Source organism: Lemur catta, chromosome 11 (assembly GCF_020740605.2).
Source record: "Lemur catta isolate mLemCat1 chromosome 11, mLemCat1.pri, whole genome shotgun sequence".
NCBI lineage: Eukaryota > Metazoa > Chordata > Mammalia > Primates > Lemuridae > Lemur > Lemur catta.
Genome location: NC_059138.1, coordinates 71,317,880 through 71,340,105, shown reverse-complemented (window position 1 = coordinate 71,340,105; position 22,226 = coordinate 71,317,880). Strand labels below are relative to the sequence as shown.

General features: G+C 43.2%; 1 protein-coding gene across 3 annotated transcripts in view; it reads left to right on the top strand.

Moving 5' to 3' along the window:
- The window catches only part of GSDME (gasdermin E), a 71,829-nt gene that overhangs the window by 12,643 nt on the left and 36,960 nt on the right, over positions 1-22,226 (top strand). For 2 of the 3 annotated variants that reach the window (XM_045564352.1, XM_045564350.1), the window contains exon 2: positions 21,357-21,586. In XM_045564352.1, the coding sequence (XP_045420308.1) occupies positions 21,376-21,586 (211 nt within the window). In that variant the 5' untranslated portion in view covers positions 21,357-21,375. Of the gene's footprint in view, positions 1-13,839; positions 13,915-21,356; positions 21,587-22,226 lie in introns of those variants that run through there. The other variant, XM_045564351.1, reaches the window with a different exon arrangement.

The window sequence follows — 22,226 nt, the reverse complement described above, 5'->3', positions numbered from 1 at the left end:
GGGAGGTAGACATGGAACTCAAACTCAGCAGTTGCGCCAAACTCCAGAATCATGAAACAGCCAAGTCTTAATGGCCACACTGACACTGGGATTTGCTTGGGTTTTGGTGGTGTTGACATTTTTATTGTTTTTTAGTATGAGAAAGTTAGCAAAAGGAGATAGATAGATTTACTTGTAGAAAGCAGGCCTACTTGAATTCTGAAGTCCCTGTGTGCCCATTTCCTTCTGGCTGTCAAGACTCCTCAGAGAAACAGGGCCTCACACTGAGATGACACGTATGGTTCTTTGGGGAGGGAAAAAAAGAACCTTGAATATTTCAAAATATTACATAAGACAAAAAATTCCACCTCTACCAACAGTGTGGAACAAAATAAAACCTTTCATGGTGTCAAAGGCGCCCCAGGTGACAGGCACTCCACTTCCAGAGCTGTTTTCTTTTCCATCATTCAGACTAACAAATTTATTGCACTGGTGCTTTTAGCAATCAGTCCAAATTGAGTCAGATGCCAGGATAATTTTTCCTTGCCAAATTGCTTTTTCCATTGCAATTAGCCTTTTTAAGGACCTTACCAAACAACAAATGTGTATATAATTCCCATATTCCCCCTCCAATTAAAACTCAGCTAAGAGGTTTTATCAGTAATAAATTGTTATAGATGAAAACACCAAGCTCACCAACCCTATCAACAGTTTCTCTATGTATTCTTATCCTTTGAACCAAGTACAGGATTAAGAAAGGCTCAATTTTTTAATACAATGTTATAAAACCCTAAACTATATTATTTAAGCTAAATCACTTCAGCTGTCTGGGTTACCCTAATTAGAATTCTTTATAAAAGCTCTGAGCTTGGCCAACACCTATTTGCCCTCTAAAAGCATTTTGTAGCCGAGTCTGCTACTGTTCTCAAAACCCAGTTCCTCTTTTCCCTGGTCACAAAGACTACATTTTCTAGCCTCCCTTGCAGCTAGGAGAGACTATGTGACTGGTTTCTGGCCAAAGAAAGATACAGTAGTCCCCTCTTACCCAAGGTTTGCTTCCTGTGGTTTCAGTTATCCTCGGTCAAGCTCAGTTCAAAAATATTAAATGGAAATTTCCAGAAATAAACAAGTCATGAATTTTATTTTTATTATTTTTAGTTTCCTTTAATTTCAGAATATTATGGGGGAACAAATGTTTTGGTTACATGAATTACTTTTGTACAGTTTGAGTCAAAGTTATAAATTGTGTTCATCACTCAGAATAGTGTGCATTTTGTAGGTGTGAATTTACCCATCCCCTCCTTCTCTCTTCCACCTGCTTGATTTCTGTTGAATTTTACTAACAAATGTACACATGAGTGTTGATCATTTAATTCCAATTTAATAGTGAATACATGTGGTATTTATTTTTCCATTCTTGTGATACTTCACTTAGAAGAATGGTCTCCAGTTCCATCCAGGTTGTTACAAAAAGTATTAGTTCACCATTTTTTTTGATGGCTGAGTAATACTCCATGGTATACATATACCACATTTTATTATTCCACTCATGTATTGATGGACACTTGGGTTGTTTCCACATCTTTGCAATTGTGAATTGTACTGCTATAAATATTTGAAAGCAAGTGTCTTTTTTATAAAATGTGTTTTTTTCCTTTGGGTAAATACCCAGTAGTGGGATTGCTGGATCAAATGGTAGGTCTACTTTTAGTTCTTTGAGGTATCTCCATACCACTCTCCATAGAGGTTGAACTAGTCTGCAGTCCCACCAACAGTGTATAAGTGTTCCTATCTCTTTGCATCCACGCCAGCATCTATTGTTTTGGGAATTTTTGAAAAAAAGCCATCCTCACTGGAGTTAGGTGATATCTCATTGTGGTTTTGATCTGCATTTTCCTAATGATTAGAGATGTTGAGCGTTTTTTCATGTTTGTTGGCCACTAGTCTAACTACTTTTGAAAAGCTTCTGTTCATGACTTTGGCTCACTTTTTGATGGGTTTTTTGATGTTTTCTTCCTTATTTTCTTGAGTTCTTTGTAGATTCTGGTTATTAGCCCTTTATCAGATGTATAGTATGCAAATATTTTCTCCCATTCTAGTTGTCTATTTGCAGCTTTTTAATTTGATCAGGTCCCATTTATTTATTTTTGTCATTGCTGTGATTGCCTTTAGAGTCTTCTTCATAAATTCTTTGCCTAGGCTGATATCAATAAGAGTTTTTCCAACCACTTCTTCTAGAATTCGTAGTTTCATGCCTTAAGTTTAAGTCTGTTATCCATCACAAATTAATTTTTGTGAGTCGTGAGAGGTGCAGATCCTGTTTCAGTCTTTTACATGTGGCTGCCCAGTTTTCCCAGCACCATTTATGGAATAGGGATTCTTTTCCCCATTGTATGTTTTTGTCTGCTTTGTCAAAGATCAGATGGCAACATGAGGGTGGTTTTATATCTGGGTTCTCTGTTCTGATCCATTGGTCTGTGTCTCTGTTTTTGTGCCAATACCATGCTATTTTGGTTACTACAGCCTTGTACTATAGCTTGAAGTCTGGTAAAGTGATGCCTCCTGATTTGTTCTTTTTGCTTAAGGTTGCTTTGGCTATTTAGGGTCTTTTCTGGTTCCATGTGAAGCATAGAATTATTTTTTTCTAGATCTGCAAAAAAATGACATTCATACTTTAATGGAGATTGCATTGAATCTGTAGATCACTTTGGGTAGTATAGACATTTTATCAATGTTGATTCTGCTGATCCAGGAGTATATGTTTTTCCATTTGTTTACATCCTCTGTGATTTTCTTCTTCAGTGTTTCATAGTTCTCCCTGTAGAGGTCTTTCCCCTCTTTCATAAATATATTCCTAGGTATTTTATTTTCTTTGTTGCTATTGTGAAAGGTATTGAGTCTTTGATTGGATTCTCAGCTTGACTGTTGTTTGTGTATAGGAATGCTACTGATTTGTGTACATTGATTTTGTAACCTGAGACTTTGCTGAATTTATTTATCAATTCCAGGAGTCTCTTGGCAGAATCTTTGGGGTTTTCTAGATATAAGATCATATTGTCAGCAAAGACCAATAGTTTGACTTCTTTCCCCATGTGGATACCCTTAATTTCCTTCTCTTGCTTGATAGCTTTGGCTAGGACTTCCAGTACTATGTTGAAGAGAAGTGGTGACAGTGGGCAGCCTTGTATGGTTCCAGTTCTAAGCAGGAATGCTTTCAATTTTTCCCCATTCAGTGTGATGCTGGCTGTGGGTTTGTCATATATGGCTTTTATAATATTCAGGTATGTTCCCTTTATGCTTATTTTGTTAACAGTTCTTATGAAAGGGCACTAAATTTTGTCAAATATTTTTTCTGTGTCTAACTGAGAGAATCCTATGGTTTTTGTTTTGCTTCTGTGGTAAATGACATTTATAGATTTGTGTATGTTGAACCATCCTTGCATCTCTGGGATGAAACCCACTTGATCATGGTGGATTATTTTTTTGATATGCAGCTGAATTCAATTTGTTAGGGTTTTTTTTTTGAGAATTTTTGCATCTATATTCATAAGGGATATTGGTCTGTAGTTTTCTTTTTCTGTGGTGTCCTTTCCTGGCTTTGGTATCAAGGTGATATTGGCTTCATAGAATGAGTTGGGGAGGATTCCTTCCTACTCTATGTTATGAAATAATTTCTGAAGTATAGGTACCAGTTTTTCTTTGTAGGTCTGGTAAAATTTGGCTGTGAATCCATCTGGTCCAGGACATTTTTTTGGTTGGGAGATTTTTTTTATTGCTGCTTCAATTTCACTATTTGATATTGGTCTGTTCAGGAGTTCTATTTCTTCCTGATTGAGCCTAGGGAGGTTGTGTGTTTCCAAGAATTCATCCATTTCTTCAACATTTTCAAGTTTGTATGCATAGAGATTTTTATAGTATTCAGCGATGATATTTTGTATTTCCATGGTAGCAGTCATAATATCTTCTTTTTCATTCCTGATTGAGCTTATTAGCATCCTTTCTTTTCTGTTTCTGGTTAACCTAGTGAGACTCCTGTCAATTTTGTTTACCTTTTCAAAGAACCAACTTTTTGTTGCATTAATCTTCTGTATAATTCTTTCATTATCAAGTTCATTTAGTTCTGGTCTGATTTTTGTTATTTCTTTTGTTCTGCTGGTTTGGGATTGGTTTGCTCTTTGTTTTCCAATTCCTTGAGATGATTCATTAGATTGTTGATTTGTAATCCTTCTGTCTTTTGGATGTAGGAATCTATGGCTGTGAATTTTCTTCTTATTACTGCTTTTGCTGAATACCACAGATTTTGATAACTTGCGTCCCCTTTGTCAATTAGTTTAGAGAATCTTTTGATTTTCATCTTAATTTCCTCCTTGACTCAATAACTATATAGCAGTAGGTTGTTTAATTTCCATGACTTTGTGTAGAGTTGAGTGTTTCTGTTGGAACTGATTTTTAATCTTATTCCACTGTGGCCTAAGAAGATATATGGTATAATTTCTATGTTTTAAAATTTATTGTGACATGTTTGTGGCCTAGAATGTGATCAATCTCAGAGAATGTTCCATGAGCTGATGAAAAGAACATATATTAAGTGGTTTTGGGGTAGAATGTTCTGTAAATGTCTGTTAAGCCCATTTGTTCTAAAGTTCTGTGTAAGTCCATTGTTTCTTTGCTTATTTTCTGCTGGGAGGATCTGTCCTGTTCTGTCAGTGGGGTGTTGAAGTCCCTGGCTCTTAAGATGCTACTGTTTATCATTTTGTTTAGGTTAAGTAGGATTTGTTTAAAGAATCTGGATGCATGTGTGTTAAGAGCATAAATATTTAGGATTGTTCTTGTTGAAGTGAAGTTCCTTCACCATTATATAATGACCATCTTTATCTTTCTTTACTTTGCTGATCTGAAGTCTATGTTATCTGATAGAGAATGGCTACACCAGCTTTCTTTTGGTTTCCATTTGCATGGAATATTATTTTCCATTCCTTCACCTTGAGTCTGAATCAGTCCTTGTGGCTTAGATGTGTTACATGGAGACAGAAGATACTTGGCTTGTATTTTTTTTTTTATCCATTCAGTCAGCTTATGTTGCTTGAGTGGAGAGATCAAGCCATTCACATTTATTGAAAGAATTGATAAGTGGGATGGATTTCTGTTCATCCTGTTGAGTAGAGCTTTATTGCTTTGCTTTATCTCTTGAGCCATTGTGGTATCTGGGCTCTATGGTATCTGGTTTTGGGGTGATTTTACATTGGTGGGTGTCTATTGTGCTGATCTGTGTATAATGCAGTTCTGGGTACTTTCTGCAGGGCAGGTCTGGTCTTGACAAATTCTCTCAGTGTTTGCTTGTCTGAGAAAAGTCTTTATTTTTCCCTCATATAATAAACTTAGTTTTGCAGGATACAAAATTCTGGCCATTATTCTGTTTGAGAAGACTGAGATGGGGCCCCAATCCCTTCTGGCTTGTAAGGTCTCATTTGAGAAGTCTGCAGTTAGTCCAGTGGGTTTTCCTTTGTAAGTTACCTCATGCTTTTGCCTTATGGCTCATAGAAGTGCCTCTTTCATGTTTACTTCGATCAGTCTGATGACTATGTATTGTGGTGATTGCCTCTTTGCAATGAATCTCCTAGGGATCCTTTAAGCTTCTTGTACCTGGATTTCTAGTAAGGCTAGGGAAATTTTCCTCCATTATTACCTCAAATAGATTTTCCAACTCTTGTATATTTTCTTCTTTGCCCTCAGGGATGCCTATGATGCTTATGTTAGGTCTTGGGAGGTGAGGGAGCCCACAAGGGCAGATCTTGGGGGGAAGAGTACAATGTGGGTCCTAGCTCTGGCATGCCCATGGGGCACCCCTTCCTTCATGGGAGGGCTGCACTATCAGCTCAGGCCAGGATACTGGGCAGGGAACCTTACAGCTCACAGCATAGTTGCATGGAAGCTCAGCTGGCTTGGGCTCCTACCGCCAGCAGATGCTGAGAACACATTGTGGAGGAGAGAAGAAGGGAGAGGAATGATGCCCACTGAAGACTGCCAGTTTGTGAAGCTCAGATGGACCTGCCTCCACAAGCAGACTTTCTGGTTGGGTGGGGCCACTTCAGCCCCTCCTTGGTGGCTATGCCCAGAAGCTGGGAGCAGACCTTTGACCCCTGCCAAAACAGTTACCTTGCCAGCTTTTGTGGAGCCTGAGGGCAAGCTCACCCAACCCAGCCTGCCCAGCCACACCCCCACCCACCTTGCTGTGGCAGAGAATAAGGACTCACCTGGAAGTTCCAGGGCCCCACCCATCACCTGGGGTATTTGAGTGCTTCTCCTGAGGAACTAGAGGTGACCCAAAAACATTGCAGCTTGTTCCTTCTGAGAAGTGCCACCTACTGCCAGGGAGGTCAATTTGCATGCCCTTTACAGCCTTTACTGACTCAATTTCACAGGGTGTGTGGGGGTCCAAGGAGTGGCCATTTGGGGGAGCACCTACTCTTCCCCATAGAAAAACTGTGCTACTGGATGAGGGAGGAAAGAACCCAGCCTGGGGCCATAGCATACAAGCATTTAGCCCTCTCCCCCATGAACAACTCTCCCAGTTTGGCAAGTTTGTCCTGACCTTCATACCAGTGGCTCCCCCTCCTGGCCAGAAAAGGAATGTCTGAGCCCCACTGAGACTTGGAAAGTCTTTCAGGCTCCCATAACCTTGCCACCAACTGCCTTGTTCCTCCTCCTTCTCAGTGGTTATGGAGATAAAGAAACCCCCTGGGAGCTACAGGGTTCCTCCTAAAGCTTGGGGCACATAAGTACTCCACCTGGGGAACCAGGGTCTACCACAGGCGCAAAAGAACATCTCAGCAGCTGGCTCTTTCACACAAACATCTACTGATGACAGGGAGAACAACAATTAGCTCATCATAGAGTCTTCAAACTCAAGCAAACAGGGTGTGGCTGACTCACAAGTACCAGCCACCATCACTGATAGTAAGCTTGGGGGACCTAACTCAGTACATACTGTTGGGAACAGGTGAAGACAGCAGGTTAGAGGTAACCCGAGAGATACACCAAACCTGCTAGAACACTCCATAGGCAACTCAGGACAGGCACACCTCTCCCTGGTACACTGAGGGATTGATCTTCAGGGACCCGGAGACAGGCCAACAGGCCAGGCCTAGCAACTCCAGGTCCCAACCGAGAGGTCAGAGGAGAAAGAATCAGTGAAAGAACTCTGGAGACATGAAAAATCAGAGTGAAAGGACACCCTCAAAAGAAAACAACTGCTTACCAATAGATACCAACCAAAATGAAAAGACCGAAATGACAGATGAAGAATTTCAAGTATGAATTGTAAGGAAGTTCAGTGACATACAAGAGAAAACAGAAACCAAACACAAAGAAACCACAAAAACAAGACAGGCAATGAATGAAAGATGTACTAAGGAAATAGAATTATTAAAAAAAAAAATCAAACAGATTTGGAAGTGAAAACTTCATTCAAGGAAATACAAAACACAGTGGAAAGCCTTAAGAATAGGTGAGATCAGGCAGAAGAATCTCAGAGCTTGAAGATAACACTTTTGAGTTAAGTCAAAGAGAAAGATCTGAGATACAAGAGGAAAAAACAAAACCTACAAGAAATATGGGGTTATGTAAAGAGGCCTCACATAAGAATCACAGGCATCCCTGAGGGCAAAGAAGAAAATACACAAGGGTTGGAAAACCTATTTGAGGAAATAATTGAGGAAAATTTCCCTGGCCTTGCTAGAAATCCAGGTACAAGAAGCTCAAAGATCAATCCCTGACCATGCCAGGGAGAAGCACGCTGGTGCCCAGTCACCCACAGGGTGCATGAGCGGGATCAATGTCCCTCCACCTCAGGATGTACCCTGCTCTGATGGAGCCACCAGGCATGCAGCACCAGGGAGGGCCAGTAAGCAGGGAATTCACAGTCTGTGCACCCCTCAGTCCACTGCAGAACCCCAAAAAGAAAGTCCTGAGTCCCTCTCTCTGTGGAAGCCTTGGTGTGGTGGCTCAGTTGTCTCTCTTGGCAGCTGTGGGTGAGGGAGGGCGTGGGGAGAAAAGAGTCTGGATGGAGGAAAGCTAGCACTCTGGTTGTCTTCAACCCTCTCTCTGGGAGGCAGTCTGCCCAGAATGTCCAGGCTGTGGAGTCACGCAGATTACCCGGGCCCCACTGAACCCCTGTGGCTCCTGTAGTCTGGGCTGGAGTTGGGAAATGTCTGTGTGGGAATGAGCTGGATGAAGCCTGAGGAGTTGAAGCCCCTTGGGGAGGACAAAGGCGCACAGTGGGTGGAGAAGCAGTATGGCACCTGCCATCCCGGCTCGGGTCTGTGGGAATGGGAAGTACCCCAGGGAGCTGGGGGCCTGGTGCCTTGTCCACAAGCAGTTCCCAGCTCACTGGCGGTTTCAGACTCTGGGCTCATGTGGGCAGAAAATCTCTCCAGCAGCTTGGGAACCCACCGACTGTCAGAGATGGGAGGGAGGGGGAAACAAACTGTGCCGCCTACCCTTCTCTCTGGACTAAAAGCCTCTCAGCGGTTGCTCTTTGGTGATACACTGCTCCTTCTTGTTCTGCATAGAGAAAGCTAAAGTCCATGCATCCAACATTTTGTTAATCCAAAAAATATTTATTAGGAACCTACTATGCGCCAGGCACTATATTAGGTGCTGAGCATATGAGGGTGAGCAAGGGAAATGTGCTTCATGCCCTCCACGTCCATGGGGCTTGTAGTCTACCAGGGAAGGCAACTTCTTCCTGTGGAGTCTCCCGAGGGCCCTAGCACCCTCCCTTCAGACCCACATCCAAACTGTTTGCCTGTCTGTTCATTTCTTCTCTTTCATCTAAAACTTCTCCTTCTTACTGAGATGGTCTGGCAGCTGGTGTCTCCGTGCGGCCCATACGTGAATCCTAACTGGCACTCCATTCTGAGTAGTGTGATGAAATCTCACGCTGTCCCACTCTGTCCTTGCCTGGGATGTAGATCATCCCTTTGTCCAGTACATCCACACTTGTTACCCACTTAGCTCAGTTATCAGACTAACTGTCTCAGTGTTGCAGTGCTTGTGCTCAGTAACTTTTATTTTGCTTAGTAAAACCCTAAGCAAGTGCGTAGTGAAGCTGGCAATGCAAATATGCCAAAGAGAAGCCATAAAGTCCTTCGCTTAAGTAAAAAGGTGAAAGTTCTTGACTTGATAAGTAACCTGGAACTACTTTAGATTGTTAGTGAGTAAGAAATGAGCTCCCATTATATTTGAGCTATACAATTTTGGGATTTATTGTTTTAGCAGTTAGCTTACCCTAACTCACTTAGTTTCTTTGACCTGGCTTCTTTCCCCCTCCACCACGTCACGTGCTCCAGCCAAGCATGTCCCTGACACCTAGTCATTGTACTTCTCACCCTTTACCCTTATTGTTTATCTGTCTGCCTTCCCTGGTAGACTACAAGCTCCGTGGACGTGGAGGGCATGAACCACATTTCCCTTGCTCATCCGTATATTCTCAGTACCTAATGTAGTGCCTGGCACATAGTAGGTCCCTAGTAGATATTTGTTGAATTAACAAAATGTTGGATGCATGGACTTTGCCTTTCTCTATGCTGGGTATGGCACACTCGGGTGCTGGATTATATTTAAGAATAATGATAATGGGATGAGAAAAGATTCCATAGTTCTGAAATGTATTACTCTGGATATTTCTGTAAATTGGACATCTGGTGGATGACTACTGGTCTTCATTACAAATTTCCTTAATGCTGACAATGATCTATGTTTCTACATGAACAATGAACACAAAACGTAGGTGTTTTTACTAACTTTGTGTAATGTCATTCTCTTTCATTAAAACAAGTGTGGTAGATTGAAAGCATCTGGAAATTCTTTGCTATTTCTCCCCTTGAGAAAAGAGTATAATCTGTCTTTGAATCTGGGCTTGCTTCAACAATAGTATGCTTTGGAAGTTATATTCTGGGTCTTTAAAGCCTAAGTCATAAGACTTGTGGCTCCTGCCTTGCTTTTTGGAGCATTTGTGTCTCGAGCTCTGAGCCTCCTTATAAGAAATCTGACTTTCGAAAATCCACTGTGATGAAGAGTTATCTGGTTGGTAACTCCCAAGTTGGGCCCTACCTTCAAGTTATCCTTGCCAAGGTCCAAGACATGAGATGCTATGGTGTGAATAGTTGTGCCTCCCCTAAATTCATATGTTGAAACTTAATCACCAATGTGATGGCATTAGGAGGTGGGGGCCTTTGGGAGGTGATTAGGTCATGGGGGTGGAGCCCTCATGAATGGGATTAGTATCCTTATAAAAGAGTCGTTAGGGAACTTGTTTGTTCCTTCCTTCCACCACGTGAGAACAATTGAGAAGCTACCATCTATGAACCAGGAAACAGGCTCTCACCATACACTGAATCTTTGATGCCTTGATCTTGGACTTCCCAGCCTTCAGAACTGTGAGAAATAAATGACTGTTAGTTATAAGGCATCCAGTCTAGGGTATTGTGTTATAGTAGCCCAAATGGATAAAGATGTGGGTGAAGCCATCCTAGACCCTCCAGACCAGGCCATTCACCTTCAACAATTAAATTCCACTGAGTGATCCCAGTCAATGCCACATGGGTCAGAAAAATTATTCAGCTGAGCCTTGTCCAACATCCCAGTCTCCAGAACTGTGAGATGTAATCAGGTGGTTACTATTTCAAGCTACTAAGCTTTGGGGGTAGTTTGTTATGCAGCAATTGATAATTGGGACAGAAAATTACTTCATATTTCCTTATTTGTGAAATAACATGTGCATTGAGACTTTCGATTTGGACGATTTTGGTTGATCATTTGCTGGCCACCAAATAAATTTCAAGTCTTCTGTCTGTATCTGTGCCTTGCAATTGAACAGGTAATGGCTGAAGCACTGAAAGAAACAGACAATTTTGGACCATATTTAACCTCCATAAAGTTTTTTATTTTAAAGCAATAACTGGTAATTGCATTGGCAATACAGTCTCTGGTTTTAAAAGCACTTTTGGGATTTAGGGAGGTAAATTAAATCAGTTTTAAAAGATATACCAATGTATGCCAAATTTTGTTTTAATTTATGTTAGTAGCTATATGTTCCTCTGGGAAGCAGTCAATATGGTAAAAGACAAAATTATGCATACATGAAAAATTTCAGGCTTAATTTAAAGGCAACTTAGAAAAGTAATTAATAGAGGAAAGAAAACTTTTATTGAGTGCTACTACTAGCTGAGTACTTTACATAATCTTTTGACAACACTGTAAGTAATTTTTAAATGGGAAGTTATACAATTTGCCTAAGATCACTCAGCTCGTAAGTGGTAGGCTGGTTTCGACCCAAATCTGACCGATTCATCTGAAAGATTCCAGGTCTCCAAAAGTGCCTCCCAGAGAACTAGGAAGTAATAACAGCTGCCATGTAGAGCTGGTTTGGTAATGTGTTCATTTATAAAATATACCCCATTAATGAGTTTTACCAATTTTTCCTGCCCTTTACGTATCGTTTCCTCAGTAAGAATCTGGGGATAGAGTAGGAAACACACAACACCACATAGATGTGTTTCAGAAGTTCTATAACTTGAAACATAGTTCATATTAATATAATGAATCTTTTTAAAAGCAGATACTTGCCGTCATTATGACCACCTCAATTTATTGCCTGTGAAATTCTGTTTCAACACAACTCCATTTTTTTTGAAAGGGAAAGATAACTATAATGGAGTGAGAAGATTGGAGTTTGATGTTTTCTTTTTATTCACTTTTTTTTCTAGTTGGGCTAAAAGTTCCCATCTTGTATTGGTCCATCTTCAAATACTCTAATTAATAATAATGATAAGCACAACTGTAAAAAAAGTTATGGCTGTGCCAGAATCCTCTTTATCCCCCCACCATTGGGCAGGGGGGGTAGCTGGCTGGGTGGGGGAGATCTGCTTAAACACAAGCTGTCCCTCCCTTTCAGCACATAGGCCATGCAAACACTGCCTGGTGGGGTGACCGCCTACTGTTGCTTCCTGTTTTCTGTTCTGGAGAGTCTGTACCCCGTGATGAGTTAAAACTCAGATGGAGCCAAATGACTTGGTTTAAAATAGTGGCTCTGTCTTTTCCCAGCTGGGTGCGCATCCCACTTTGTCCTTCAGTGTCCTCAATTGTAACTTGAACTCCCAATTGGTTCTGAGGATTAAATCAATCATTGCATGTAAGGTATTCAAGGCCATGCTTCGTGGCAGTAGACAGTGCTACATAAATATTAGCAGCTGATGTTATTACTGTCTTCCTTAGGAATTTAATTAAAAGGCACTCAACAGGAAAAAAAAGCATGAAAGAATTTGAAGCCACTAACTGTTGCACCAAAAAGCTCACTCTGCATTGCAAGGGATAACCTATCTAGATAGAGGACTGGGCTTTTGGGGTGGGAACTTCATGAGCAGGAGGCAATCATCTTTGGTAACAAGCCAGAGTCATCAGAAGTCAGAGAACCAGTAGCATGGTTGAAGTCTCTTGACAGGATGGGGACAGTGATTCTTTCTTTCTTCCAACACCTAATCACACTGGTAAGTCAGGAGACCCAAAGGACACCATCACTTCAGACCACTTCTATCCACTCATTCACCCAACAACCATTGATGGTGCACCTACTTTGTGTCAGGCACTGCAAAGATGCATGAGACCCCCCCAGTCTAGTTGGAGAAACAAACTAGAGGTTTCCTTCCTGAATTCAACAATTATTAATAGTTACTAAATATCTACCATGCATCAAGTACTAAGCTAGGTGCTGGGTATAGTGAGCAAAACAAAAGTTGCTGCCCTTATGAAGCATTTTAGGGAAGAGAAGGATAATATATGAACTAAGTAGCAGGCACATAGTCTATCAGATGGTGGTAACTGCAAAGGAGAAAATAAAGCAGGGAAGAACTAGGGCGAGTTTCCGAGGGTGGGCGGGCACTTGTACTTTGTGTAGTCAGGGAAGACTGTACAATGAGGCGGGTACCTGCAATCTGGAGATACGTGCAAAGCATCTGGAGGCCCAAGGGAAAGCCCTGCCAGGCCTCTCTACCCTCCCTCTCCACCCCACTTGAAGGCAGCCACGAAACTCCACACTCTCGGAGTGTAAGTTCTCGAGAGCAGAAATTTCATTCTCTTTTTCATTGCTCTCAGCCCAGCAGAGCCTTCATTGCACAGAGATGATCTACAAATACTGTCTGACGACGGACTTGACTATTAGATCCTCCCAATCAGCAAGCAATCTTTGAGCACCAGCTATGCTTAGTTTGCTACTTGGCTATTCACAGAGCACCTTGTATATGAACGCTGCTTCGTTCTGCCCTCAAGGAGCTTACAGTGCAGTTTGCATGGATTATTAATTAGCGTCAGGGCTAAGTGTGGGCTCGGTCGCGCCACAACCCCCGATACTCCCAGGCACGGGCATCGGAGGCTCTCACAGGCTCGCGAAGCCTGGGGCTTTCCTAGTTGAACCGTGAGGCCACAGAGCCAGTCCACGTCCCACTGTTGGTGGCGGGTCCAGCCCGGCGACAAGGCACAGCGCTCAGACCCCCAGTGCCGCGCAGCGGGAGGGGAGGCCGGTGTGGAGGGCGGACCCGACGTCTCCCCGGTGCACCCCACGACTTAAGTGTGCGAGGACTTTGCCTAAAGCCGAGGCCTGGGCTGCAAGTGATGGGCCCCGGGGCAGTGGCACGAAGGAAGGCAGCACACTGTCTCCGGGCCTTCCGGGCGGCCTCGGGCGCCGCCTCCTCGCCGGCCGGGCGCGCCCCTCCCGCAGCTTCCCGTGCCGGCCCCGCGGCCCGGGGGGCGGGGACGGAGCAAAGGTCCCGGCGGGCCCGCCCTCCCCCTGCCCCGCTCGGAGCGCCGGCCCGGGCTCCGCCGACCCTGCCCGCGCGGGCGCGGAGCGCGCGACGGCCGGGGCCGAGCGGAGGCGCGCGGGTAAGTGCGCGGCGCGCGCGAGCTCCAGGCTGCGCTGCGGCTCCTCGATTTTCCGTCCTGGTGTCCCGCGCCGAGGGGCGCTTTCCCGCTGGGACACTCCTCCCCTCTCCCCTTCCTAAGGGAGACGAGTCGATTGGCTGCCCGTCGCGCCCCTCGCCCTCCCCATTACCGGCCCCCGGCCCCGGCCCCTCTTCCCGGCCACTCCCGCACGCGCAGCCCCCCATCCCCGCCCTCGCTCCCTGGCCCGCTGCCATTTCCTTTCCTGGCTGTTGCAAGCGCCGCTGGTACCTTCTTTCCGTGTCCCCTGCACCGCCCCCTCCCCACTCATTCATCCTCTGTCTCCCGGTTTCCCCTCCGGGTGTCGCCGAGGCTTGCCCGGCTTGGGGGCGTGTGTGCGGGACAAAGGCCGGAGCAGGCGTGGAGTTCAGTCCCTGCACGGGACCGCTGTGGTCAGAGATACGGTGGCCCGGAGCTTGGGGACGAGGCCAGGCCTCCTCGGTGTGCCGGGCGGGACCGGGATGAGTCAACAGGTGCCCGTGGGGCTGCGCGTAGAAAAGCGCCGGTTGTAAACACGCCATCCGGCCAGTCCTCGAGAGGCTGCTCTGTCCAAAATGGGGAATGGGGAAGTGAAAGGGACGGACGTCTTGGGATCGCTGTCCTCAAGAGGCCGGCAGGCAGACGGCCAGGCAGACAGCCGTGTCCAGTGGGGTTGGAGAAGCTGAAGAGTAAAAATGAAGCATCTTCAAAATCCAACGCCGACAAGCTCTTGTAAAGGAAAGCGGAGACACGTTGAGCCCATAGATCTGGGAAGGCCCAGACTCCCGGCCACTGTCCCTTAGCTCCCCTGCCTTAAGAGGAAGCTTCACATTTTCCAGAAGTGCCTTTCTCTTCGTTCTTTTTGCCCTCTCAAGGCACTCGAAGCGTTCTTCCCTATTCTTAATCAGGCTGCTACCCGCTCCACCTCCTAAAAGCCTTTGCCACCTCACCTTGGCTCTTTTCAGGCTCATGCCTGTCTTGTGACCATCATTTATTTACTTCACATACCGATTTTTATTTTAGAAAGAAATGATAGAGTATCTTGATACTGTCTTTCCGTTAAAAAATGAGTTCAGGTACTGGGCTGTAAGCATTGGGAGATACTATGTAAAAAGATGACACATATGTTTTAGTTTAATAGACTCAGTTTCACTTTGTTATTTAGGAAACTAAAAATAATTCAGCTGTGCTGGATTTGTTAACCATGGGACAAGCCAGGCAAGTACAGCGATGTCTCATTTCCCCAGACAGTGAGGAAGCGATGTGTGTTCCAGAGCAATGATTTTTGTTCCCACCATAACTGAAGTTTACCCTTTCAGGCACACTTTCTTACTTTACAAAATGAATCCTATGTTGCCCAAATTAAAAAAGAAAAAAGCTGCACAGGGAGTCAGCGGAGAAGGGGGGTTGAGGGCACAGGCTTTGGTGCCAAGTGGACCTTGGATGTCATCTTGGCTCAGCACTAATTCTCTGTGTGACATTCAGTACCCTCTAAAGACCACCAGGAACAGACTCAGGCTTGAGCCAGTTGAGTCTGTTGCTCTTTGCAGCCACGGAGACCACAGGGAACCTTGAGTTGTCTCATTAAGGGGGCATTGGAAAGGACTTAGAGGATCTGGGCTTGGAGTAGGCAGTCTGGGGGTGGTGGAGGGTTTAAGGAAGGAGTGCTGGGTTGGGTGCTGTCAGGAAGTGGAGGAAATTCTATGATTGAGGATCTTCATAAATCTTATCTAAAAGGAGAGAAGACCAGAGAGGGGCTAAAGCTGGGATTGGTCAAGAAGCAGCAGTCACTCATTAGGATTGAAAAGGGGGTGGTATTTGGTCATTTTTGTGGGAAGTTGAAGATGTTCATGCTTAGCCTGTGTTCAGACATGATCACAGAGTGGGCTTGTTTTTGTCTTGATGCATCACGATCACGGAGGGGCCTTGCTGATGGTGATGCTCTGTGAATTGTTCATGTTCAGCAGTGCTGGGGCTTAGCTGGCAGTACCAGGCCAGCTCCCAGATGCCAGGGCTGCTTCTCTTTTTCTTGTGATCTCAGGCGAGTTACTTAACATCTTTGAACTTCAGTTACCACATCTATAAAATGTGGACAATATCTACTTTATAGGAAGAATAAATAAGGAAATGTCTATAAAGTATTAAGCCCAATGCTTGATACATAGCAGGTACTCAACAAACAGTTGCCCTCCTCTTTATCTAGAGTATTTTGATGTTGAGGTTTCTTTTGTAGAACTGTTCAAACAGAGGGCCAGAGTTAACCACAGCTACTGTGAAGAAGAATCCTGAGTGGAGTGTTAGAACTGGATCGCTTCCAATTCAAAGACTAGATAATCTCATGACTCTGAATCACTCTTAACAGGTGTCAGTGAATATAGCATCTTCTCTTGCAGTCATTACCTTGGCAGGTGTTTTTAAGATTCTTTGTTCCCAGTGGCCCCAGTTGGCTGTGTGCTTTGCTAACTTTGTGTCATTGTCTTGCTTTCTTGGTTTCTTCCCTGCAGGTTTCCTGTCTGGAAGTCTAACTCAAGCTATGATATCCTTACCGCATTCACTTGGCTGTTTGAGTTCTGATTTGCTTTGAGCTGGGAAGCCACATAGGTGAATAAGGACCATTTGCTAATATAATTCTTAAGGCTCTGTGTGAGAGCCCAGGATCTGTGTAGCAACTGTGAAGTGCAGTGGGTTTTTAGGCCATGAGCTATTTGAGCTATATCTACTCCGAGGCCATTTTCATCTACTTCCAAGTTGGAGTATTGTGGAAATTTGAGTCCAAAGTCTGACTTCTGGCTAATCAAGACATTACTATGCTTGTCTGTGTCAGGCAACTTGGGTTCTAGATCATTCATTCGTGTGGACCTGGTCATAATTTTTAATCTTCCTGGCTAGACCAGTTACTTTAGATGTTTGACAATAATGGTGGAAGTGTGTTATCTCCTAATGCCACATGACAAACTCTGTTGTATTAAATTTCTAGCCTGTATTTTGGCTGGTCTCTCTATTATATCAAAAGTTCCTAGAAATAAAGCAAAAAAGAAACATCAACAATAGAAAATGGGCCAACAATTAAGGAAAGAAATACAAAAGCCTTTAAACAAAATAAAAGGTGCTTGATTATAATTGTGTTAAAATAATATTACCTAAAACTATACTGAGATTCTATGTCTTACCTATCAAACTGGCAAAAATCCAAAAGTTTGATGACACACTATTGCTAAGACTGATACTTTTGTACATTTGGTGAGACTGCAGAATGGTATAGCCCCTAAAATTACAGATGCATTCATGCATTGATCTAGCATTCTCTTTTCTAAGAGTCTACCCTTCATGTACACTGTCCATGTATGATGAAGACATATGTACAGGGGCATTTAGTGAGGGAATCTTTAAGATAACAAGAATTTAGAAATAACTCAAGTGGGAAGCAACATGGGACAGATTAAATAAGCAGTGATACCTTCGTGTGAGGGAGTACTGTGCAACTGTAAAGAATGCACTAACATGTTTATTGTTACATGACAGACAGCAGACAGACTTTTACTTGTGTTTGTATAAAGAAACCTGAAAGCAGTATGCCTGCAGGGGAGAGGTATAACAGAGTTGCTGGGATGTGGGCAGGAATGGATTTCCTGGTGTGTATCCTTTTGCATAGTTTAGATTTTTGAGCCATATAAATGCATTATGTATTCAAACATAATAGAAAAGAACCCTCTAACTTTAACTTCACAAGGACAATATTCTCAAAGAGTCTCATGATTGAATAAACCTGATTCTAATAAAAACCTACAAAGCAGTAGCCGCCTCCATTCACTCTCCCTAAAGCAACTGCTTTGTCAAGAAGGCAAATTGTCTGTGATTGATGTTAGATGAAAAAAAAAAAACATTAAAAATTAATTTTGGGATTTCCTTTTTTTACCCTCTAATCCCTCTGGGGAGGATTGGTATCATTATTAAAGCTTTGCCTCCCACAACAGATGGGTTTTATTTTGTTTTTTAACAGCAAGCCTGATTTGGTTTCTCCAGAAACCTGTTTGATCTGAAGGCAAGTTAGTGAACTCCCTTTGAGCTTGTCCCAGGAAAGGATAGAAACCATAGAAATAAAGATCCTGACACTACCAGTAAACTGAGGCAGATCCCACTGCGGATTTTCTCTTGGACCAGCAGGAGGAGTTCTCAGAGGTGATTGGGGAGACCGCATTTTGTTAAATGTTCATTCCCTGTGTTTGGCAAAATAAATACGGTGCCTTACCCTAGATACACTCTCCCCAGTTACTGCCTTATTGGGTCCCATCATTTTGCTTTCTCCTGAATTCCCGCTCTTGGTGACTGGCTTCTCCATCTCATCACTCAGCCCATACCTGGGATACGGAGGACATCCATGGAGTCTTCTTTCTTTTATCACTGGCCCCTCATCCAACCAGAGTCTGGTAAAACCACCAAACCAGTAACTTTTCTATCCTTATGCCACTGGCATAGTTCAGAGCATCATCATTCTTGTCCATCTCTAATCTTGTTCCTCTCTGGTCCATTTCCTATTTTGCTTCCAGAAGATCTTTCTAAGTGACCATTCTGATCGCATTGCTTCCTAGACACAGCCTCCAGTGGCTCCTGCTGCCCTGGCCCCCCTGCAGGGGTGGCACGAACCTTCAGAACCTGGACCAGGGCGGCCTCCTCAGCCTTGTCTCTGGCGCTTCCCCACTCTGGAACCTGAGCTCCAGTGCATGAGGCAATCCCAGAGTTTGACAAGCCATTCCAGTCTGTCAAAGTGGTAGATGGGCACTGCAACACAACACAGTGTCTCCAGGGCCATCACGAGCTTGCTGGTGACACATACTGCCTCGTACTATCGTCCTCATCCCTCCACCACCTGCTGCAAATCCTGTGCTTTTATAATGGCTGCTTCTCAGCTAGAGCACCCTTACAGTGTTCCTTCACCTGGCTGGCTTCTATGTAACCTGCACGTGCAGCTGGGATGCCCTCTACTTCGGTGACCCTATGTCCCTGTCCAGTGGGATTTAGATGCCTTTTTCTTGGTTCTTTCCCTGGAGTGACCTGGGCCAATAGCTAACATAAAACTTAGCTGTCTATTTCTCTGTCTGGCCACCAAACTAGTAGCCCATCGAGTAGAGAGATTATTTTTTGTCTCTGTATCCTAAGTGCTTAAACACAGTGCCTGGTATAATAGATACTCAAGTTAATGAGTTATTAATTAATGAATGATTCAACTAATGGCTTGGTAAATGAATAAGTGAGTGTTCCATTGAATCCAAGGTCCTTATGCTCTGTATAGTGAGAGATTAAATAGAGATGCCAGCGTGAGCATACTTGGTTATCCTTTGCAGGTCACTGTTTTAGAAAGGAACTTCCTTGCATGTTTTAGCATCTCTTCCTTAAATGATTATTCTACCTAGTAACATAGAAGAATATAGAACAGGGTCAGGTAGCTACTGCTTCATAATAATCTAAGAAAAGGTACTTTAGAGAAGAACTAGTGATAAGTAAAGGCAAATGACTTCTGATGCCCTAGAGGAGATATTCATGTTAAAGAAAGTGGATTGAACTAGATAAAGTCTGAGCTTACTCCCAGCTCTTAAATTCTTCTTCTTCTTTTTTTTTTTTTTTAATAAGACAGGGTCTCGTTCTGTTTGTTGCCCAGCCTGGAGTGTGGTGGTGTCATCATAGCTCACTGCAACTTTGAACTCCTGGGATCAAGAGATCCTCTTGCCTCAGCCTTCCAAGTAGCTAAGCGACCACAGGTGCATGCCAACATGCTCAGCTAATTTTTAAAATTTCTTTGTGGAGATGGGGTCTCACTATGTTGCAAGGCCCAGCTCTTAAATTCGAAGAGAGCTGTGTAACTATGTGAGTGTGCCGAGAGCCAGGGTGTGAATATATATAAAGCACAGTTCCTGTCCATTTGACCTTTCAACTTTTGACCATGGATAGTTTTTTAAAAATGTTATTTGGGTTTTTTTTTTTAGGTAATACATTTTTAAATTTTATATATATATACACATACACATATATATATAGTGTGTGTGTGTATTTGGCTATGTACAATTTGTGTATTGTGAATTGTTTATAAACTTTGCCCATGTTTCTGCTGGAGTATGGTATTTTAAAACTGGATTTGTAAAAGTTTTTTTAATATATTAAGCATTCCTGTTCTTTGTCATGAATACTGCAAGTATTTTCTCAGTTTGTCCATTGTCTTTCTAAAGGCCCTTCTCGTCCTACAATTGTGTAAATGTTTCTCTGCATTTTTTCTACTACTTTTAGTGTTTCATTTTTCCTTAAAGAAACTTCTGATCCATTGAGAAGTTGTTCTTGTGTATGGCATCAGAAAGAAATTTTTTCCAGGTGGTTAACTCATTGTTCCAACACCATTTCTTAAATAGTCTATACTAAATAGAAAAATTAGCTGGGCGCAATGGAGTGTGCCAGTACTCCCAGCTACTCAGGAGGCTGAGGCAGGAGGATCACTTGAGCTCAGGAGTCTGAGGTTGCTGTGAGCATGATGATGCCACTGCACTCTAGCTGGGGCAAGAGAGAGAGAGACTCTGTCTCCAAAAAAATAAAATAATAAATAAATCAGTAATTTATCCTTCTTGCACTGAATGTAGTACTTTTCTTTTATATCTTCTAATGTGTCTCTTTCTTCTTTTTCCCTCCAGCCAAAGTGCGACTGTGCCTTCATTTCTGGGTTAAAAATTCATAGCTAGGTACTTTCCATTTCTGCACAGGAGAGATCCCACAGTGTAGAGAAAAAGCACCTTTGACCCTTTAAAAAGTAGTCACAAGTAAGCTACCTATTGCCGTCAGTATGTTGTTTTTGAACAAATGTTCCCAGCTCTCTGCCTTCCAGATTCTTGGTAGGATTGTATTTCCTGACCTTTACGGTTGGCTGAGGCCATGGGCCAGTTCCGAAAAGTTGTAAGCGAACATGCCATGTGTCACTTTTAGGCTGGAGCGTTTAATTGCTGGTGTGAGAGCTTCCAGGACTCTCTTTCCTGTTGGATAATGACTGACGATGTTCAAGATGGTGTCTTCCCCTTCAGCCTGGATCTTTGAAAAACTTTAATAAACAAAGCTCTCCTGCCCCCTGTATTGGACATGTAGTGTGAGCAAAAAATAAACCTTTATAGTTATAAGCCGCTAAGATTTTGGGGTTGTTTGATTCTGAAGCACAACGTAGCCTATCCCGACTGGAAGACATATGTTCTTTCAGTATCTCAGTTTGATTTCTTTGTCAGTTGAATTCAAATGGGAGGGTCTCGTCTCCTAGGGAGAAGATAGTCTTTCATGTATACTCTTGAGAGTAGGAAGAAATATGATCATTTTAGGGGAAAAAAACCCCATAAAATAATAACTTCTCATTTGATGTTAGCATAACTTCATTTTTTCAGGTAATCTGCAGCTTTCAAAATGTTTGCCAAAGCAACAAGGAATTTCCTTAGAGAAGTTGATGATGGCAGTGACCTGATTGCAGTATCAAATTTGAATGACTCTGATAAGTTACAGCCTCTAAGTCTGGTGACCAAAAAGAAGAGATTCTGGTTCTGGCAACGACCCAAGTACCAGTTTTTATCCGCCACCCTTGGAGATGTACTCACAGAAGACCAGTTTCTGAGTCCAGGTACGTTCCCTGGGTATATTCCACAGTTAGTCCCAGAACAGAAGATTCTTCTTTTAGACGCGTGTTGCCTTGAGTCTAGATACCTTATAATGAAGTCTACTGTTTCTTTGCCGCCTGCCTTTAAAACATATCCTTTCTTAAAGTGAACAAAATTCTGCAGGCCTGACATGAAAAGTTATAGCTTAATCTTTTAAAAATAACTTTGCAGTTTTGGTCTCAAAGTAAGACATGCCCATTGTCGATGTTGTGGCATGAGTGGGATGGCTCCCCCACCTAAAATTTGCTTCAGTGTTGAGATTGATGGATGCCACGTACTCATCAAGAGGGTGTGAAAAGTTTTATTACTCACATAACGATGCTTGCTGAGGAGAGCAGGACAGGCTCTAAAACTGGTCCAAAAGTGGCTACAGAGAGAGGGGGATAAGGAGATGGGCTCATTGTTTATTGTGATTAGTGAGTGGAGATGGGCGAGGGTCCCTGCATGAGGGCTGGGCTAATGTACTTTGAGCTTTCACTGCCATCCATGGACAGAGCGCCTGGACTCCCTTATCAGTTTGCCAAGATGTGCAACAGAAAAAGAAGGAGGAGTGGGGCTTGAAAGCTGTCAGCAGACATCAAAAATGGAGTCACGTGCATTATT